The sequence below is a fragment of the Micromys minutus genome (assembly GCF_963924665.1).
Source record: "Micromys minutus genome assembly, chromosome: 1".
Lineage (NCBI taxonomy): Eukaryota > Metazoa > Chordata > Mammalia > Rodentia > Muridae > Micromys > Micromys minutus.
In genome coordinates this window covers 8,518,347-8,537,935 of record NC_137969.1, presented here as the reverse complement: position 1 = coordinate 8,537,935, position 19,589 = coordinate 8,518,347, and the positions used below count along the sequence as shown (strand labels likewise).

The 19,589-nt window shown below is 41.5% G+C and overlaps 1 protein-coding gene across 2 annotated transcripts in view; it reads left to right on the top strand.

Annotated features, from left to right (window-relative positions):
- The first annotated feature begins 377 nt into the window (after positions 1–377).
- RBPJ (recombination signal binding protein for immunoglobulin kappa J region) overlaps positions 378–19,589 on the top strand; it is a 55,679-nt gene continuing 36,467 nt past the window's right edge. Inside the window, exon 1 of one of the 2 annotated variants that reach the window (XM_080908143.1) lies at positions 378–472. In XM_080908143.1, coding sequence (XP_080764269.1) covers positions 453–472 — 20 coding nt within the window. In that variant the 5' untranslated portion in view covers positions 378–452. The remainder of the gene's footprint in view (positions 473–19,589) is intronic. The other variant, XM_080908144.1, reaches the window with a different exon arrangement.

Below are 19,589 nucleotides of genomic sequence, written 5' to 3'. Positions count from 1 at the left end.
GGTGTCTCGGCTAGGCCTGTGAAACGCTCACATTTTCCCAGGACCCCTCCTCCCGGCCCCTGGGCCCCGCCTCCTGACCCCTCTAGTCCTGGTCCCCGTAGTAATGCCCTCCGGTTTTCCTCAGTCTCCACGTACGTCCCTGAGGGCGCGTCCCAAAACCCGGATAACCGGAGCGCTCCCCATGGACTACACGGAGGGCTCGCCCGCGGAGGAGCGGCCTGCGCATGCTCCGTCGTCGGGGTAGGTTTCCAGGGAAGGCAGCGAACAGGATCCCTCAGTCCGCTGGCGGCGCGAGGTGGCTGGCTCCCGGCGGCGGCGAAGCGGGGAAAGACGGCGCGGGGGCCGGGTGGCAGCGATCAGCGAGGCCGAGGGAAGGGGCGGGGGAGAGGAGCAGGGAAAGGCGGCGGGGGGAATCTCGCGAGGGTTGGAGTTTTGGCGAGAGTTTGTGGAAGATGGCGCCTGTTGTGACAGGGTAAGTCTGAGGGGGCAGCGAGTGCTGGGAACCGGGGAAAGTTGCGGGCGTCTGACCGCCCGCGGTAGGCGGCGGGCCGGGGCCGCGCGGCGCGCCTTGGGCTCGGGAGGCGGCGCGGGCGGCGGCGCGGTCGCGCGGGGCGGCGCGGGGCTCGCGGGGCGCCGCGGTGGAGCGGGCTCTCCGGCGCGTGAGGGCGGGCGGAGACGAGGCCGGCGGCTGCGGGCGGAGTGCGGCCGGCGCGCGGGGCCGTGGGCACGGTGCCCGCCGCGCGCCCCTTCGGCCGGCCTGGCGGGGATCGCGGCGCAGCTTTGTTCCCCGCGGCCCGCGTCGCCTGTCCGCCCAGCCGATGCCCTGGGCGCCCGAGCGCTTTGTCTCTGCGCGCTGCCCCCCGCGACTCTGCCCCCGGCCCTTTGTCTCGCCGCCTTAGGCGCTCTGTGGGAGCCGCTGCGCGCCCCGCATCCCGTCTGCACCTCCACTCCACTGTCCTTCCTCCCGTGCCCCTTTGTTGTATCCCTCTCCTCCGTAGCCGGGTGACCTGCCACAGCCCTGGCACCAGATTCCTGCCTTTCTCTTTCTTCCATTGTCTTTCTCGTGTGTATCCCCTCTCACCTTTCTCTCTTTGGTCCTTAGTTACCCCCAGAGGCTTTGTCTCCCCCGTGTAGTGTCTCATTCTCTTAGCATCCCCTTGCCCTAGCGTTCCTGCTTGCTTGATTTACCCACTGCCCACTGTGTCTGTCTGTTGAACTGTCTCAGCCCCGGGGATTCCATCTGGTGCTTCTAAGTGCACACAGACTCCACGGTTTGCTTTTGTTGTTTGAGTCTTCGAGATGCTTTGGGGATACTTAAGTTTGCTCCCTCGCGCCCCTGCTTTCCTCCGCACCTCTTTCTCTCTGGATCAGACCCCTGCTCACCCCCCTGCGCCTTTCTCTTGGGATTAAAACGACCCCACTTTTCTTTGCCATCTTTCTGGGCCCGTGATTGTCTTGCTTGGTAACTGTAGCGCTGGAAAAGGATCTAGATTTCTTGATGGTTATTGCTCTCCCATCTTTGGCTTATGACGGCCCAGACCAAGGGCATCTGCAGTAGCGTTGCACCTGGGTTACCTGAGGGTTGATGGGAGGGTATATTTTAAGACTGTTAGAAGTAGGCTCAAAGGGACTTTTTTGTTGGTGATGGTGGTGGTGCTGAATAGTTTCAGATCTTCGCAGTGGATATGCGTGTGTTGTGAATAGGAGGTGAGTGAATTTTGATGTTGAAAACTTGTGAATGTTGGGGTGGAGAAGTTATCTGTTTTTTGTTTTTTTGGTTTTTTTTTTTTTTTCTTCTTCCTGGAATCTGTACCGTTTTCATTACTTTTCTACTCCTGCTTTATAGGAAGGAGACATCTGGTTTGGGAATTTGATCAGTGGCTTGCTTCTTCATAATTTAAATTGAGTTTACCATTTATGATTGTTTGAATTTGCAGTTTGAGTATGTAGTTTGTGCTTTTTACATGTGGATGTGTGACAACTCCTATTCCGACGCAGGGAGTCAGGTGACAAAGAGCAGAGCACAGTTTGGGTTTGATGAATACCGCTTTGAGAATCTTTGTGGAATACATTAAATACGGGCAGGAGGAAGACTGGTAGCTTTTAGTTTGGTTATCTTAAAGGTACTTCTTTTCCACTAGCATTAAGTTGTTGGGCTCTTATTGTTATGGTAATGTTAGCTGGGTGATGGCTGGGGGTGTGGTGTAGGGTAGTGTATGGCCTGAATTACTGTATCTGGGTTGAAATCCTGCCTGGGGTTGTTTATACTACTGAATGTATTGCTTAGAAATTTTTCTGCTAGTTGGTTACCACTTTTAGAAGATAAATTGTTCATAAAATTATATGCAGCTTCTCTATATAAAGTTGTACACAAAGGCCTGTTGATGAGGACATAGAAGATGAGGTCTAAGGATGTTGGCAGGTGGGAAGCAGTTTAAAAACCTTATTAGAATTAATATGCTGAATACTTTCAGTGTAAACCACATTTTATGACCAATACATGAAGCTGCGAGAATTTGCATTTGTCTTGTACTTAGCCAAATACTTTTAACTCAAGGTTAAAAGCGGGCACTCCCTGGTTCCAATTGTGAGCACAGTCAAATGCTGTATAACAATGTAGTGTAGTTCTGATTTGTGCATTTCAGAATGATCACAAAGACACCATTAAGTTAGCCTTACAGCTTGAGTGGTGCTGTTTCTAAGCTTGTGAGACTTTTACTTATACATTTATCTCAACCTAAAGACTGAGGAGTGTAAGAATTTTCATGAAATTAAAAAATGGTGCCTTAACTTAGATGGCAGGATATCTGGAAATAGAAATGAACAGTGGCTGGGAAACTGAGTATTGACTGTTTCAGCTTTAAACATAATACCCCAGACTGTTTGTAGGGAATCGGTCTGTTACATACTTCTAGGCACTCAGTTTTAAACAGTTAAGTTCAAGTAAAAGTTACTTCTTGATGCACACACACAGACTTCTACAGTCTCTTAATGGGTAAAATAAAAAGTAAAAAAGCTGCTATCAACACATGTAACTCTTTGCATTGAAGAGGAGTCTGACATTAGAAGGAAATGATTGTGTTTTAAAGGTCTTCCATGCCTTAATTCGGAGGCTCACTCAGTTTTAGAAATAAGACTTGGTTTGAAGCGAGCTCTATTTTGCATTTTGCTTCCTCCTAATACTAAATTCATGTTATTTCAGCTAGGGGCACTATTTTCTCATGGGTTGACTAAAAATTGTTATTTTTGGCATTTGGCTTTGTGATTATTTCCAAGATACTCTGTTTCCTCTGCCAGTTTCCTAACTGCAGAATGGGGATGGAGTGACTTGCACATCTGTAGAAGTGCACCTAGCATTTGCAGAGCCCCTCGGTGAACTGTGGGCTTCAGGTCTGGAACTGTCACTGAAGTGAGCTGATGTGAAGTAGGTCATATTTTATAGGAAGTCAAGTAGGAGGTTATGAACTAAGTTCTTGGCAAGTTCCAGGGGTGACAGTGGGATGAAGAGCAAACCAACTGTTTCTTCAGTGTGTATAGAAGATGTCACTTTAGAGGGGGAGGATCAAGTAGAACAGCTTGTGTAAGAGATGGAAGACACATCAAACTGACACTGTAAAATCACGGACTGCCCCTTATTGGTTTCTGTATGGAGTAATACTTTTAAAATATATTTTAATTTAAAAATTTATTGTAGTAATACTTTTTAAAAGACAGTACAATTTTTTTCACTCTTAACCTGAAAAACTTTTATATCTGCCTTTTATTTTTTGAGGTTTTGAAGAATATTTTGTGATCACTAGGTCATAATTTTAGACTTGGCTCTTGGTTTTAGGGAAAGTTTTTATTTTTTATTTTTTATTTTTTATTTTTTGTATTTGGCATTCTGTAGATACTTACTGCTGAAACCCATTGCTTCTTTATTTTGAGAGTTGATAGTCAGGTGTCATCTAGTTCCCAGTCAAAGTTTTGGGCTACCTCTCTCAGTAACCCTTTACTTCTGAACCTTTGAGACTGGTTACTCCATGCAGCCTATGCTGCCCTGGTACTTATGATATACCTGCCCAAGCCTCTCAGTGCTGGGATTACGCATGTGCTGAGCCTTTACTGTTCTTCTAATTACTAAGAGCTGGTAGCTTTACCTCCTAAAGACCCTTTAATCTGTCTTCATCCTCAGTGACACAGCACATGCTGACATCACTTCTCACCTGTTTGCACAGCCCTTCCTGCTACACTCACCTCTACATTCTGTAGCTTCCCCTGGCACCGGCAGTGTTTCTGAGCAGTGAATCAATCACTGTCGCTTTAAAAAGCTTCCAATGGCTCCCCCTACAGCCTTCACTGGGAGAGGCAACAGGTTAGAGGGCTTTGTAGTTCTGTTTGCTCTGTGCTGGGTTCCAATTGTTTTCTTTCCACTGTACTCCACTGTAATAAGTCTCTGTAATATTATCAGACTGGCCTGTCCTTTCCTCTCCCAACAGTTGCAAGATAATTATTCGTAAGTTAAAGGGTTGTGACAGTTAAATGAAATAGTAGGTTAAAGTGTTAGTAGATTCAAAGCACATACTTAGTGCTTTAGAAAAAATTTTTGCTAGTGTTTCATAGCAGGTTCTCCGTGGCTATTTCATGATGTCTTCAACTAAATTGTCCTTCCTTCATCTTAATGCTCATATTTAAGATTTACATTACAGTAGGTCCTGAGTTCAAGTCCTAGCAACCACATGGTGACTCACAACCAACTGTATTGGGATCCGATGCCCTCTTTTGGTGTGTCTGGAGAGAGAGACAGTACACTCACAGTAAATAAATAAATAAACAAATCTTTAAACAAAGATACCCACACATCTCTAGTTAATGATTCTGTCAGGAAACTGTTGCTGATGTACCCAAAGGAATTGGTGTTTTCAGCCTCAAGCGTCACATAGCATTAGAAAACATAGTGGGATTCATAGAAATGCCCTTTAGACGGTAAAAAAACACCACCATGAGTTGTTTGCCCAATAATGACAAATGTACATTTCACAGTGTGGTTTTATATGTGGTTGGTTATTTACTTATTTATTCAAAGATGAGATTTTTGGCCTGGGAGATAGCTTAGATTTTAGTGCTTAGGACATGAATGAGTCTCAAAGGCTGGCCTCCCTACTTTGGGGAGGTTGAGAACAGCAGATCCGTTGGAGCTCTATTTATTGGCCATTCATCATAGTCACCTGGTGAGAGGTTTCAGGCCACCGAGAGAGGAAGGGAGACAGACAGACAGCCCGCCCACCCAACCCTGTCATTTAAAAAAGAAAAGACATAGTGCCTGAAGAATGACACCAAAAGGTGTCCTTTGACCTCCTCACACATTTACACTGAGGAAGACGTGTCTGTAGCCCAAGCTGGCTTTCCCCTCACCATCTTGGCGCTGGCACTGTAAATGTGTTACCCCTATGCCCAGCTAATTCCATTGTTAATTGTTTCAATTCTTAGGTGCATAAAAATGTGTATGAAACAGAGCACTGTGTACTGCCTTTTTTTTTTTTTTTAAATCCATGCCACAGACTCAAATTAATGATCTATAGGGAAATTCATCTTTAGGAAAGATTGCTCACCGGTAATTTTTTCATCATTAATTGTAAAATAGGGAATTATGCTTTCATTGTATTTACCTGCCAGGCACATTGTGACTGTTTTACCTGTGAAATTATTAAGGTCTAATACAACAAGGTATGAGTTATTTGGAAATAGTAAACTCTGGAGCTATTTTACTAAGCCAGTTTCCTTGATAATCCTTCATGCACAAGGCCCACGATACTTTTCTGTTGCATCCTGTGGTTTGTGGGTCATGTTCTAGGAAGGCAGCAGTGTGTTTAGTACTTAGGGCCGCAACCCTTGAGGTGCAGCTTTAACATTTTTGAGCAGGCATATTTGGAAAGTTACTGCTTCACCAGGGTTGTTGTCATCGAGTCACCCCAACTTTACTTCTTGCTGCTAGTAGATCTGCTTGGACAACCACAGTGTTAGAGGAAAGTTGGCTGCCCATCTGCCACTGTGTTTCAGAGTCTGGTATTACATCATGGTGGTGTTTATGCCTCATTAGGCCTGCTGCTACTTTGGTGAATGAAATGATAGTCTAATGGTCTGAAAAATGTATTTTTCAAGCATATGTAACAGATTTATGGGGTGGGAGAAGTATAAGTGGCAGTAATTGTCTATCTGTGTAAATGTTTGTGTAGATTGGGTTGATAAAATAAATGCAGAGGTACACACAACATCTGTTCAGTCAAATTGGCGAGCACTCAGGCAGTATTGGGTATAGTTAAACTATTTTTTATTTATATATATTTATAAAAAGAAAAGACAAACATTTCGTAGACATTGTAATTTTCAAAAGCATAAACTGAAAGTGCTGTTTGCATCTGATGCATGCGAGATTGAATACATTAACACTTTAAAAATCACCAATAAGATTCCTATATTCCTATAATATGTTTTGTTGGAATTAGAGCTAATTTGTACGGTTAATCAGATGATAGTCTAAATTGCTAAAATAGTTTCTCATCAAAGTCTCCTATGAAAGTATTACCTTCTGAACGTGTTAGAGAATGTAATAGAAACAGACAGCATTACAAAGTGCTGGTGTGCCTTGTAAAGTAACAAACATACTAGCTTCAGACTGGTTTGCATTAGAACAAAGGTATTGTTCCCCTCTTCTGTAAGCTCATGAAGGTCTTAGGCAGGCATATTTATTCAAATCATATTTTTGGTTCTAGGTGTAAGAATAGTTTCCATGCCAAAAAACCAGTTAATTTTGTAACATGTTCCTAATCATTACACCAGTTGGAGTAAGCAGAAGTGTGGAGGTCCCAAGACATGAGGAGTAACTTGGGGAATGAAGCTAGCTTCTTCCCTCAATATGTTTCATTAACAATGTGTAGTAAGAGGCAGTTGTTGATTGAGTTCTTGTAGGTAAAGGACCCCACTGTAAGCCTCCTAGTGCCCAGCATGCTGTGTTGGACATGATTTGGTGGGAAGGGTCCAGATAATTACAATAAGAGAAATTGTGTTAGAGGCTGAGATGCATGTCTTTGCATAGTGTTGGTAGGGGCACTGGTGTCGTTGATTGAGAGGTGATTATAGTAAAAATAGGTGGTAATAGGAATTTTTAATTAAGCCAGAAATATAGTTTGGGCTCTTGGGAGAAAGTCATCAAGCTAAGTGAGGGATTACGAGAGTAGGTGTAGGTTTTAGTTGGTCTAGGACTGGTTGGAGTTGATGATGATGATAAGGAAAACATAAGGTTCACTTTAGGGGTCGGCCTAGTGTAGGACAGGGACTGTAGATCATGTACTGTGTGCAACTACAGTGGGTCTGTGGTAAGGAACATGTTAAGTCTTTGTTGTGATGGCATGAGTATTAAGTCCAGTATGGGATATAAAATACGCCGCTCAGTTTTGGAAGTAGATGTTTAAGAAATAGTTTAATTTCCCCCTTTTTGTAATGTGGAATTTTTAGATAACAAGAGGGTAATATGGAAAGAAAGGGAGAAACAAAAGTCTAAATGTTTGAAATCTGACTTAATCAGAAATGATAGAGTCTGAATAATGTGAATAAATTCAAGAGAACCTATATAAAAAACTGTTTAAGTTATTTAATAAATATCAAAATACTTACTTATGCTTACCTTGTTGTGATAGTTAACATCTGTCTGCAGGTGTAGATTTGTGTTGGTTATCTGTCTACTTTCTGTGACATCTCAAAGGACTGAGCTCCTTTATATGTCTCTAGTAACAGTCTGTCTAGCAGATTTACTAGCAGATGAATGGCTGTGCCTGAAGATGATTTAATACTATGTAACACTTGCCACTAGGTGGCACTTGGTCTAAGGAGTTCTGCAGAGTCAATTTTCTACTTAACTGATGTGTATGTTAAACTTAACTCTTGGATTATTTTCGCCATTCTGCATTTCTGGACTGGACTGTTGGAAGTGGAATATGAAACCTACCAAATGATAGACCTGTGTTAAAAAATAGAAACGGAACACTTACACTGTGTACCATGCATGCAGCCTTTTGCAGGAGGCTTTTTTGTTGGTTAGACTGTGGGTTACTTTAAAGGAGGAGAGTGGGGCAGTGAGATTCTTAGAGAATTTGTTGGAAGGTGATGAAACGTGGTTTGCCCTGACAATGGGGTATGATTTTGTTGTTGTTGTTCTGTATTCTCATCTGTCTTCAGTAACATGCCTCATGATGGTAACTGGATCTTGAGTTGTATACATTGTATATAGAACCTATTAGACTCAGGGAACTCAAGAACTGGAAAAGATATTATTAATTTCATGTTCTAAAATCCTCATTCATTTTATCAGCCACAGGCTCATTAGATAGTTGACTGTAGTTAGGTTGAGAGGTTCAGTTACTGAGATCCTTCTCTTTGGGGTACACGTGTGTGTGTGTGTGTGTGTGTGTGTGTGTGTGTGTGTGTGTACACACGCGCACTGAATAAGTTCAGCACATGGTAATCATAATACTACAAAACTGACAAAATGCAACACAGAAAAGTCATAGTCCTAATTAGACAGAAGTAACACTTAAATGTGTAGTATCCTTTCAAACTTGAACAGTGAGGGCAGCTGTGGAGCTGCCCTTGATTCCCGCTCACTGGTGCATCTTCTAGGCCTATGGCGTGTACTGATGTGCACAGGTGACCCCTCGGATGACGTGCTGCGTTGCTCCTCACTTCCCTTAGGCAGCACATTGTTCTTCCACTTGGGTACCTGAGAGTATGTTCCATGTGTTGCTGTGGGGTGTGTGGGAGGTGGGGTTGCCCATTGGAGGTGCTTCCTAGATATCTTATTTCTTCACATAAATGTATCTGTGCATGTATGAAAATGAAAAATACGGAATTTGATTTTTAACTGTAGTTACTGTCCTTGTTACATTTGATTTATGAGTTGCATTTATAAATGTATTTTTCTGTTGAAGTCTTTTCTCAGCTTCTGTAAGAACTTTCATATTTTCTAAGTGTAACTGTTAAATTACTGTAAGTAGTAGAAATTAGGATTCCATACTTAGTTTGACTTACTGAATTTTAAGATAAATTTTGTGACATATAAAATAAAAACTTATCTTTCCTGTGGAGCTATTCTACCACTTATTTTTTTAACTTTTTAGATTGAAAACATTTTTTATACAATATTTTTGATGTTTCCCTCTCCCCCTAGCCCTTCCCAGATCCTTCCTATATCTCTATCTACCCAACTTTATATTTGTTCTCTTTCTCTCTTTAAAATAACAAATAAGAAACAAAGTCCCACAAATATGAAAATCAAAATAAACATGCGACACATCGATAAGACAAAACAAAACAACAACAAAGTAAAACAAAATGTCCGCTCATTTAATGTTGGCTAGTGTGGCCTGTGGGAGTCAGATGCCTGAGGAGTCCAGAAGAGGGCTTTAGATTCCCTGAACCTGGAGTTATGAGCAGTTTTAAACTGTCTGACATAGGTGCTGGGAACTATTTTGGGTCCTCTGTGAGAGCATGCCCCTAACCACTGACCCATCTTTCCAGTCTCTAAGATAATTTTAGTTTTGCATTTCAGCATGTGTTTGGGAGGCCATTTGTGGAAAGAACATAAGCTAATAGTCACAAGAAACATTCTGCTCACCCTTGTTGGTTATGGCATGCCAAGTAGAAGGTGCTTCTCACAGCATATAAACTAAAGGCGTTGTTATGAAGAATAGTTCAGTATTCTCCTAGTTTGGTGCTTGAGGTACCATTAATTACACTGTTGTTTTTAGACAGGGGTGGTGTCTTTAATGTAGCTCATCCTAGCCCCAGATTTGCTTCCCACCGTACCTATAGGTCCTCTCGGTTACACTGAAGCCATTTAGTGTCAGTTTTACCTAGATCTGTTTTATACATGCCATTTTAAAGTCTTTGCTGTTGAACTTGATGGTTCTTACGACAGCAGTTGTGGATGTGGCCTAGAAACTAATGAGCCCCTATAGTGGGAAGCCGTTGTGAAGCTGTGAAAGGCTTCTTACAAACTGTAGCCACAGCTGCTGTGAATGTTGTGTCTGTGGTTTTTGAGGTGACGAGGGGGTTGGAGGGACACAAATCAAGTGAGTGTTTCTGTCTTGGTCATCTTAATGCTGTTCCTTTCTTTGCCTTTGAAGGGATTTGGAACACTTGCTTGAATGTTTTGGTGCATTTTTTTTCCTCTCTAGATGTAGTCTGATGTGCAGGTGAGACATTTTATTGGATTGTTTCTGTCATCTAGTTGTGATCCTCAGCTGCTGTGTGACAGCATTGTGTTCAATGTTACGAATATTGAGTTGTTTGGAACTAAGTATTTTTCTGTTTGAAAAAAAATTATTGTAATGGCTGAATATATTCTGAAAACAAGTTATAAAGGAAAGTAGAGATGATAATTACCTAAATAGCTAACTTAATTTTTGGTGTGCGTGGCCTTGAACCTATTAATTGCACATGTTAGGCAAGCACTCTGTCATTTAGCTGTATCCTTAAAATTGTTTTTTTCTTAGTTTTTAGTTTTATACTTTACTAGTGTTTAAGTTCAGTCAGAGACTAACATTTGATGTTTTGTTGTATAGGAAATATTTCCAGAAGGATTTTTATTTCTTATAAAAAGGAACAATTTCTGTGAATTGTAGTTAGTAAACACAGCTTTAGATACAAAAGCATTCCCAGTGAGTTAGTTGTGATTCATTATCAAATTTTAACAGCGGTTGTAGACTAGCAACGAGAATAATTAGCCAGAATATATTAGCAGGGTAGAGATCCCTTTGTGTAACATTTAACTTTAATTTCCTGGCCAGTTTATATGAATAATTAAAACCTCTGAAGCATTTGGGATGTGCTGCTGTGGTTGATTGCCCGAGCTCACTTGGGAAGTTGAAATGCAATTTCCTTTAGCAGCTGGCTTCCCTGTTGCCGTTCCTGAGTAGTACCTCCAAGTTCATGTTTGAGTTGGGCCATTTCCTAGTCCTACCAACTCCTTACTATGGAATGCCTGGTAAGAGAGGATGGTGTAGATGTGTGCTTCCACAGTTGGAGCTGTGTGTGCTTAATCATGCTCCAAGTGAAGGAAGCCTGCTTTCTTCATCTAATGAGCAAATACTCCTTCGGTCCCAGGACATTTATTCTTTCTTCCTGTCATCCTTTCAGGAATTTCTTAGCTACTTGTTCAGCCTTTTTACTGTCAGGAACCCCTCCCCCCATTATTATTAATTACACTCAGGTAGACTTTGTATCTGGGAAGCTCTTACTACCTCAGCATCCTGAGTGCTGGGATTATAGACCTATTGCTGTCAGTGTGCTATTTTCATTTCCACTTAGTCAGTGGCAACTTCTAATTAGCACTTTGAGGGTGGCTTGTGATAGCATTAAGGTAGGCTTCATTGTGCTGGGGGAGGCGTTCAGAATGCAGCCTTTCTGGGTTTACAATCTTTTCAGTTCAGTTCCTTCCTTCCTTCCTTCCTTCCTTCCTTCCTTCCTTCCTTCCTTCCTTCTTTCCTCCCTCCCTCCCTCCCTTCCTTCTTTTTAAAGTGGGGTTTCTGGCCATCCTAGAACGCTCTGTAGACCAGCAGGCTTTGGACTCGGATCTGCCTCTTGAACACTGTTATTAAAGGTACCGCCACTAGTGTATAGTGAAGCCTTTTTTAAAGATTTATTTATTTATTATACATGAGTACATTGTAGCTGTCTTTAGACACACCAGAAGAGGGCATCTGATCTCATTACAGATGCTCTTAACCGCTGAGCCATCTCTCCAGCTCATATAGTGAAGCTTTGATAAAGACCCTTACTTGCTAATAATAGGGTTCTTTCCTACCCATTGGAAATTAAAAGAAAAAATTGCGATATCCATACATATTTGTGCTCTTAAATTACTAAGATTCTAAAAACATTGTACACTTGGTAGTTGAAATAGCCAGAAAGTTTCAGTCTACTTTTAATGTTTTTTTTCTTGATTTTAGATAAAGGCAATCTAGTGATGTTTTGAGGTAGTACAAAGATGGGTTGTATCTTGGGGGAAAAGGTAAGCTTTTATGACATAATTTGTTGAGCCAGTTCAAAGAATGAGTAAAATTAAAGAACGCCTAAATTTGTCAAGAGGGATGGGGGGCTCTAGTGCTTTATATGGGTCCCAGGGCGTGTTGATGTCATTTATCAGGTAGGTGGCGCCGACATAAATGAGCAGTAGACGTTTTGGGTCAGCTGACTAAGAACTTGAGAACTGATGGTTGATTCGAGAGAGCTAGCTGAAGTAATCTCTGACCAGTTATCAGCTATGTATAGGATTCAGCTCAAGAGGTCAAGGTTCCAAAACCACCCTTGATGAGGAGTAGGCAGTGATTAGACGGGGGTCCTCTGGAGAGCTAAGCAGCAGCAGCAGCAGCGTGCAAGGAGAGAGCAGACTGGAAATAAGAGCAGCAGGGCAAGGTCTCAGCAGTGCAGCACTCACAGACGAGCAGAGGGTCTGGTCACTGTCACATGCTGCAAAGAAGAACCTGGCGAGACAGTTACGGTAGAAGGGGTGAGACCTATGGTGCAGTTTGTGCAAGTTGAGGAATTGATTCAGAGAAAGGAAACAGTAATGGCTCTGAGTGTGGAAGATGAAAGCTATCAAGTTTTGATGGAGCTTTTTTAAAAAACAAAACTAAACTATAATTTGTGTTGGGCATTTATCATTTTGTGCATCCATTTGGCTTTTGTTGCTTTTGAATAATACTTGATATACTTTATATCACATGATATACTTTATATCACAAGATGATGTTTTGTATTTGTATATGCACACAGCCATTTTAATAGTGTGTGTGCAAGTGCAAGGGTTCTCTGGGACTGGCATTACAGGTGGTTGTGAGTCACCATGTGGATGCTGTCTCTTCAGCCCCAGTAACGTGTACTTTAAAACCTTGTTGGTGAGAAAAAGTGCCCTAGCTCTAGAGATATGGTACAAGCTCCTGTAGGGCAGGAGCTCTGGCTTTATGCAGTTACACAGATCTTTCAGGGTATAATATGTATGTGGAGTGAGATTATTCTTGATAGTAGATTTTGAAGTTGTCATTGCTCTTACTGTCTTTATATGTAGCTGATGCTACCACAGAGATAGTGAGTTTATGAATGGGACCTTGAGGAAGTGTGGGCACGTGTGAGATGAGGTGCTTGCATTACATAGTATGAAACAAAAAGACACAAACCAAAGATGACGCCATGGTTTGGGCCTGTGCAATGGTGAGTATAGGATTTCCATTATTAAGTAAAGGAAACATTTTGCAGTGAAATCCCAAGATGAGCATGTTTGTGAGTGGCGTTTTTGTGGCTTCTGGATATTACATAGTGACATGTAAAAACACTCAAGCTAGTCAGTCAGCTTTTCGTAAACATGGTTTGAGTATGTCTGTTTACTCCTTACTTAGGGAAGGTGCCTAGTCAGAAATTATTACAAAGGAAAACAAAAAACAAAACAGAAACAGCTAAGATGGCTTGGTGGGCGAAGATGCTTCTGATTAAGCCAGAGGCCTCAGTGAGTTGTCAGGACGGCTGGTGGTTGAGCACTAGCTGCGTTTAGGACCTGGGTTCAATTTCCAGCATCCAGGGGATATTCTTTTCTCTTAAACTATCACTACCCAGAAGTCACACTCACTTCAGTCATGTGTAGTCAGCAGCCAGTGTACCTAATACCATTCCATCTCAGAAAATAAGTTGTATTTTTGAGCTTACATGATGAGATTCTTTTTTCTTGATTATCTTTTTCTGGTAATGTATACCTAAAACATTTTTGATAATTGGCAAGGGAAAGGTGAAAAGCATGAGAAAACACAAAAAAAAAGTGTGAAGATAATTGGAAATTAAGCAACACATGAAAAGAAGCCCCTGGAGGCTTCTAAAAATAGCTCTTTCTACCATAGTTTTTCAGCTTCCTAATATTTCTTCCTCTTGGTTTCACTGTAGAAAATTAAACTAATGGCAGGCACTAGATCATTGAAATGAGAAGTTTAACTTGTGGGAAACATTCCATAAATGATAACCTGTTAAATGTATTACTTCTGGGGCAGTGGTGGCACATGCCTTTAATCTCAGTGCTTGGGCGGGAGAGGTAGGCAGTGAGAACAACCAGGGCCACACCTAGAAGCTGTCTTGAAAAACCAAGATAAATAAATTAGATGGATGGACGGACGGACGGATGGATGGACGGATGGATGGATGGACGGATGGATGGACGGATGGATGGATGGATGGATGGATAGAGGCTTGAGACATAGGTATTTTGGCTACTGACTTTAGGTGAATTTGCCTTTATATTTACTTGAATATGGAGTTATTAATATTAACTTAGCTTATAGAATATAGTGAAAAATTAAATCGTCCCAAAAATGTGTGAAATTTCTTTCCCTTCAGCAAGTTCTGTTGCAGACACTTGATGGAGATCCTCTAGTTAATTAAGTTCTAAAGAAGGCCCCCAACCAGGTCTGGCAGTGTAGTCCTGTACTTCCAGCTACTTGGGAGACTTGAGTCTGGAAGACTTGCCTGGACTACATAGTGAATGTAAGGCCAGCCCCAACAGTTTACTGAGACCTTGATTTGGGAAAAAAAAATTTAAAGAAGACTGGAGATATAGTTCAGTAGTAGAGAACCTGTTTAGTGTGCCCCAGGTTCAATTCTTAACACTGCATTGTGGAAGAATTTAGAACCCCCCTTTTCTTGTGTGTGTGTGTGTGTGTGTGTGTGTGTGTGTGTGTGTGTTTGATTTTGATTTTTTTGAGACAGTGCCTCAGTAGCCCAGGCTTGCCTAGAACATAACTAATTAGCCCATAGCTCAGGCTAGCCTTGAACCCATGAGATCTTGTTCACCTTCTGAGTGCCAAGATTACAGGTATTCACATTTTAATTTTTATCGTGTGCTGTGTAGTTTACCTTAGGGAGAGTGTAATATACATGTTCTTGCTATGTAGCCTTAGTAGGCTTCAGACATGAGAACCTGTTGTCTCAGCTTCCTTCTTGCTGAGATACAGTAATGTGCCACTGTGCCCAACTCTGCCACCTTTAATGGGCTCTAAGGAATGTTTTGATATTCATGGTGCTTGAAGAGTAAAGAATAACATTTGAAAGAATTTTTTTTTAAATTAGAAGTAAGAGGTGAGTTCTTGTGGAGTATTCTTACTTTAGTTACTTGCTTTAGAAGTTAAATTTTTTGTCCTTTACAAAGAAAATTGTGACTAAAGTACAAAAGTTAATTTTATTGCCTTAAACAGTCTATATTTTAAACAAATCTATGTACGTATGTCAGTATAGCATATATTGGGTTGTAATGTGCACTTAGAACTTCTCTCTCCATTTAAAAACAATCCAGTTGGGCCAGGCATGGTAGCAGATGTCTGTAATCCAGTCACTTCTGGATGCTGAGGACCTGCCTTCCTTGCTCTCTGACTTCGTGGTTTATTTGCTATCATTCTGCCTGCCAGGTAGTGTTTAGAATGCTGCGCGTGCGTGCGTGCGTGCGTGCATGCGTGTGTGTGCGTGTGTGTGTGTGTAAAATCCTGTTTCTCACTGTTGCTCTGTGAACATTACCTTTACCCCAGGTTTTCAGAAGGATATAGCTTACTTCAGTCTGTGTGGAAGGTCTGGGATTCAGTCTCTCTCTCTCTCTCTCTCTCTCTCTGCCTTTTTTTTTAGTTACTTAACTGCCACTCGGACAGCTTCTGGCGGAGTGCTGGAAGTACAGTAGAAGTGTACCTGAGGTGTGTCTTGATTTCATGGAACTTAAATGTAATAAAATACATTCTTTGGAAAAACGCAATATATAGAGTCAGGTAACCTTGTAGCTAGCATGTTGCCATGTTTATGTCATTGTTACTTGAAAACTACTTTCATCAGTGGGTGTACTAATTTAAGCAATCCCCTTTTGTTGGCAGGAATTTCCCAGGCCTTTTCTAATCAATAGCATTGAACTTGGAGCACCATAATACACACTTTTATTGTCTTCAGATTACTATATGGGGTTTGATGAAATCATAAATGTTTAGAATTTTTGACATCTGACTTTACTAGGTTTCCTGAAATTTGTGCTTTAGCAGTAGCTTGCTGTCTGCATTATCTTTGTATACATTGTCTTTATAAATAGTGTGTGTTATAAATTCAATAGAGAGCTCATGGAGGTTCAAGTTCTTCACAGTTCCTGGATGTCCTTGCATTTGACCTGCATATACTGTACACGTCAGGTCATCAAATGCAGTGTAAAGCTATCAAGTGTGGTCACACTGTGTTGTTTTAAAATACAAGTCTGGATATAGTAAATGCAGGCTAAATGTTCCTCATATTTAAAAGATTCTGTCTTTCACATTATGTGTAGTGTGTACGAAAGCATGTACACATGAGTATAGGTACCTTTAGAGGCCAGACTGCTGGGTCCCTTGGAGCTGATGTCCTGTGTGTACTGGAAGTTAAGTTTGGATTTAACCCCTGAGCCACATTTCCAGTCCTGTTCTAAAATACCTTTTATCCCGATAGGTAAATCTCATGTGCAGATATGGGACCCTCAGATGGAGCCAAAATCAGGAAGGAACGCTGTATTTTCCGGTCTAATTCCCTTTTAAAATTGTTGCTGTCCTCATACTTCCGCTACAGCACGTTGTCATGTATAAGATACGTACAAAGTTGTTCGTATGTATCAGTGCAATTAGACACACTCTCCATGACAATGTGTTTTCCCTGATAAACATTTTCATTCATGTTCAACAGGTACTGGTGTGCCTACTGCATTTTAGAGCACGTCACACATGCTCAGCATCATTTAGCTGGCATCCGTGTGCTAAGAGTAAACATGCTACGCTGCATTACTACTTGGTAGTTATCAGTGCTTGCTGTATTTTAGACTTTGTTAACAACAGGCATATGAGAATAAAACCAAAAGGAGGGTTTAAAACCTGGCAGGACATGTATTTCTGCATCTTCTGAAAGAAGACCAAGTGAGATATCGCAGGCATTTGCATAGACGCTTTCAAATTTATTAATTTTATAACTAAGAGTGAGAACTTTATGAATATTCTTGTTCCTGTCCGCTATTTTGAGGCTTTTACAGTGAGTTTTGCCTAGGACGTGCTGTTTTTCGTTAAGTACTTGGGTTGGTTTTTTTTTGTTTTGTTTTGTTTTGTTTTGTTTTGTTTTGTTTTGTTTTTGAGCTAGTCTAACACCATGTAGCTCTCAATCTGCCTGCTTCTGCCTGTGCCCCTCACTGGGATTACCAGACCTGCCCTGGGGAAGATATTTTAAAATGATCTTTTCGTTTTATTTTTATCCTGCCAGTGGTTGGGAATAGGCAGAGTTTTTGTTCAGCTCTTAAGTTGCCTAGGTGTCTCCTGGACTGAATTTGTGAGGTTTCTGCAATGCGTGTGTGTCTTCTTTCAGTGTCATCCTGTCTGAGGCTCCATCTGTCCCAGTCTGTCATCTCGCCTCTGACACTGATGCTCCTTGCAGGGATAGGCTTCGGCTGTTAGACAAGCTGAGGAAATCCTGCATCTGCCTTTCAAGGTCACTCTTTTGGGGGAGGGGGTTCATGGTCACTTTTGATTTGACAGCTAACATTTAGCAGAAGCTGCATGATTTAAACTTTTTCACATTCATTTTATTGTTTTATATGTATGAATGTCTTGCCCATGTTATGTATGTACACCACGTGTGTGCTTGGTGCCTGTGGAGATCAGAAGCAGGAATTAGCTCTCCTGGGATTGGAATTATGATTGTGAGCTGCCATTTGGGTGTCAAGCCCAGATCCTCTTGTTGCAAAAGCAGCAAGTAGTCTTAACCATTGAACCAGCTTTTTATCCTCAAAGCACATAGCTTAAAGCAACGATAAAAGGTCAAGTATATCACTTCATGAGAAACTTGGATTTCAGTTGTATGCACCAAGTTTCTGACTTCATTAAATATAATTGCTGTCATTCTACTGGTTTATTAGGTATGCATACAGACTCTTGGTATATTATAATATATAAGCTATTTATATGATTTTAAATATAAAACTAGTCAAGTTTCACATGAGAAGCAATTATACAATTGCAGTACTACCATATCAGCTGTGTTGAGAAATACATTTATTTGTTTGACTTGGTTTCTTCTAGTTATTTCTAGAAGAAAAATTACTATAGCAATGTCAGGGTAGGTTTTTATTTGGGAATTAGAACAATGACTGTCCTCCTTTTGTCTTTCTAAGATTCCATAGCTGTGTGGGTTAAAGTAAAGAAAGATCCGGAGAGCACTAAACTGTGTTGATGATGCTAAGGAATGAAAACACAGTACTGACTTTGGCATTAGTTGAGTACAGAAATGAGGCCAAGTCTGACTTCTGCCCTTCAGCCCCAGTATCTCCTGCCCAAATGCAGTGTGTATTCATTTACTCGTCTATCTGGAATATTGTTTGCTGTCTGTGCGTCTATGTCCGTGTGTCCTCATTGCTGTCCTTCACAAAGGGCTTTGCCCTGAACTTCTTGAACAGTACAGAAAGCACACATAGAAAAGGGATGAGGGATTCTTTACAGAAGTATTGAACAGTGCTTTATAAGGTAAGAAACTTTACTGATCCCCAACTGACCATGAAGCACTTAGAAAATGAAACACCTGTAGACACATTTTCAAGTTATATCTAGAAGTTGCTTACAGCATGGATGACCAATATTTGCTGTTTAAGGTCACTTCCATCGTGTAGGCTGCTTTCAGAAAATAATTACCACCACTACCACACAGGGACACGCACACGAACTGTTCTGCATCAGGAGCATCGAAGAATACATAATTTAAGATGAAAGGTATGCATTAGCTAAGGTTATCAAGGGTATAGTAAGGTGTTCTTCCCACTCCCAGACAGGACTTCTCTGTTTAGTCCTGGCTATACTGGGACTCATTTTGTCTGTCAGAATGGCCTCAAATTCAGAGATCACCCTGGCTGTGCCTCCTGAGTGCTGGGATAAAAGTTGAGTGCCACCGTGTTTAGCTATACTAATTTTCTTTAAAATGCAATTTAAACTTAAAGCAGCTGAGTACACCATACATATCAGGTTAGGTCCATACTCTTAAGTGATCTCGAGCTATAGTATTTATTGACTTGACTTTGAACTGTGACCTTATCAGTTCATCCTCTGGGAACAAGAAGTGTTTTCATAAAATTTTACCAACAGGCAGCTCATCGTTCTCTCTCTAGTCCCAGTCTCTCACCTGTTAAAGGAAGGGTCAGCATGGAGGGATGCCATTAGGTGTTGAGCATTGTACTGGACATCACACAGCAGCCAGCTCCAGAGCTGCTCTCTCCGCAGGACTGCACAACAGCTTTGCAGGTTTTTTAGGGATATTCTGAAATTCTAACTATAAAATTCAATATAATTTCTAGTTCTTTGGTTTTGTTTTCCTATATGTGTTTTCTTTAGGCCAGTCATTTTAGTACAGATGCTGACTCCTTTAAAGCAGGACTCTTGTAACAGAACGAGGCAATGAGAAGGTCCAGTGAACCTATGCTTTTATTCCTTGTTCTCTAATGCACTTGTAGTTTTGCTGGCTTTCCAGTGGCTCAGTGCCCTACTCCCAGT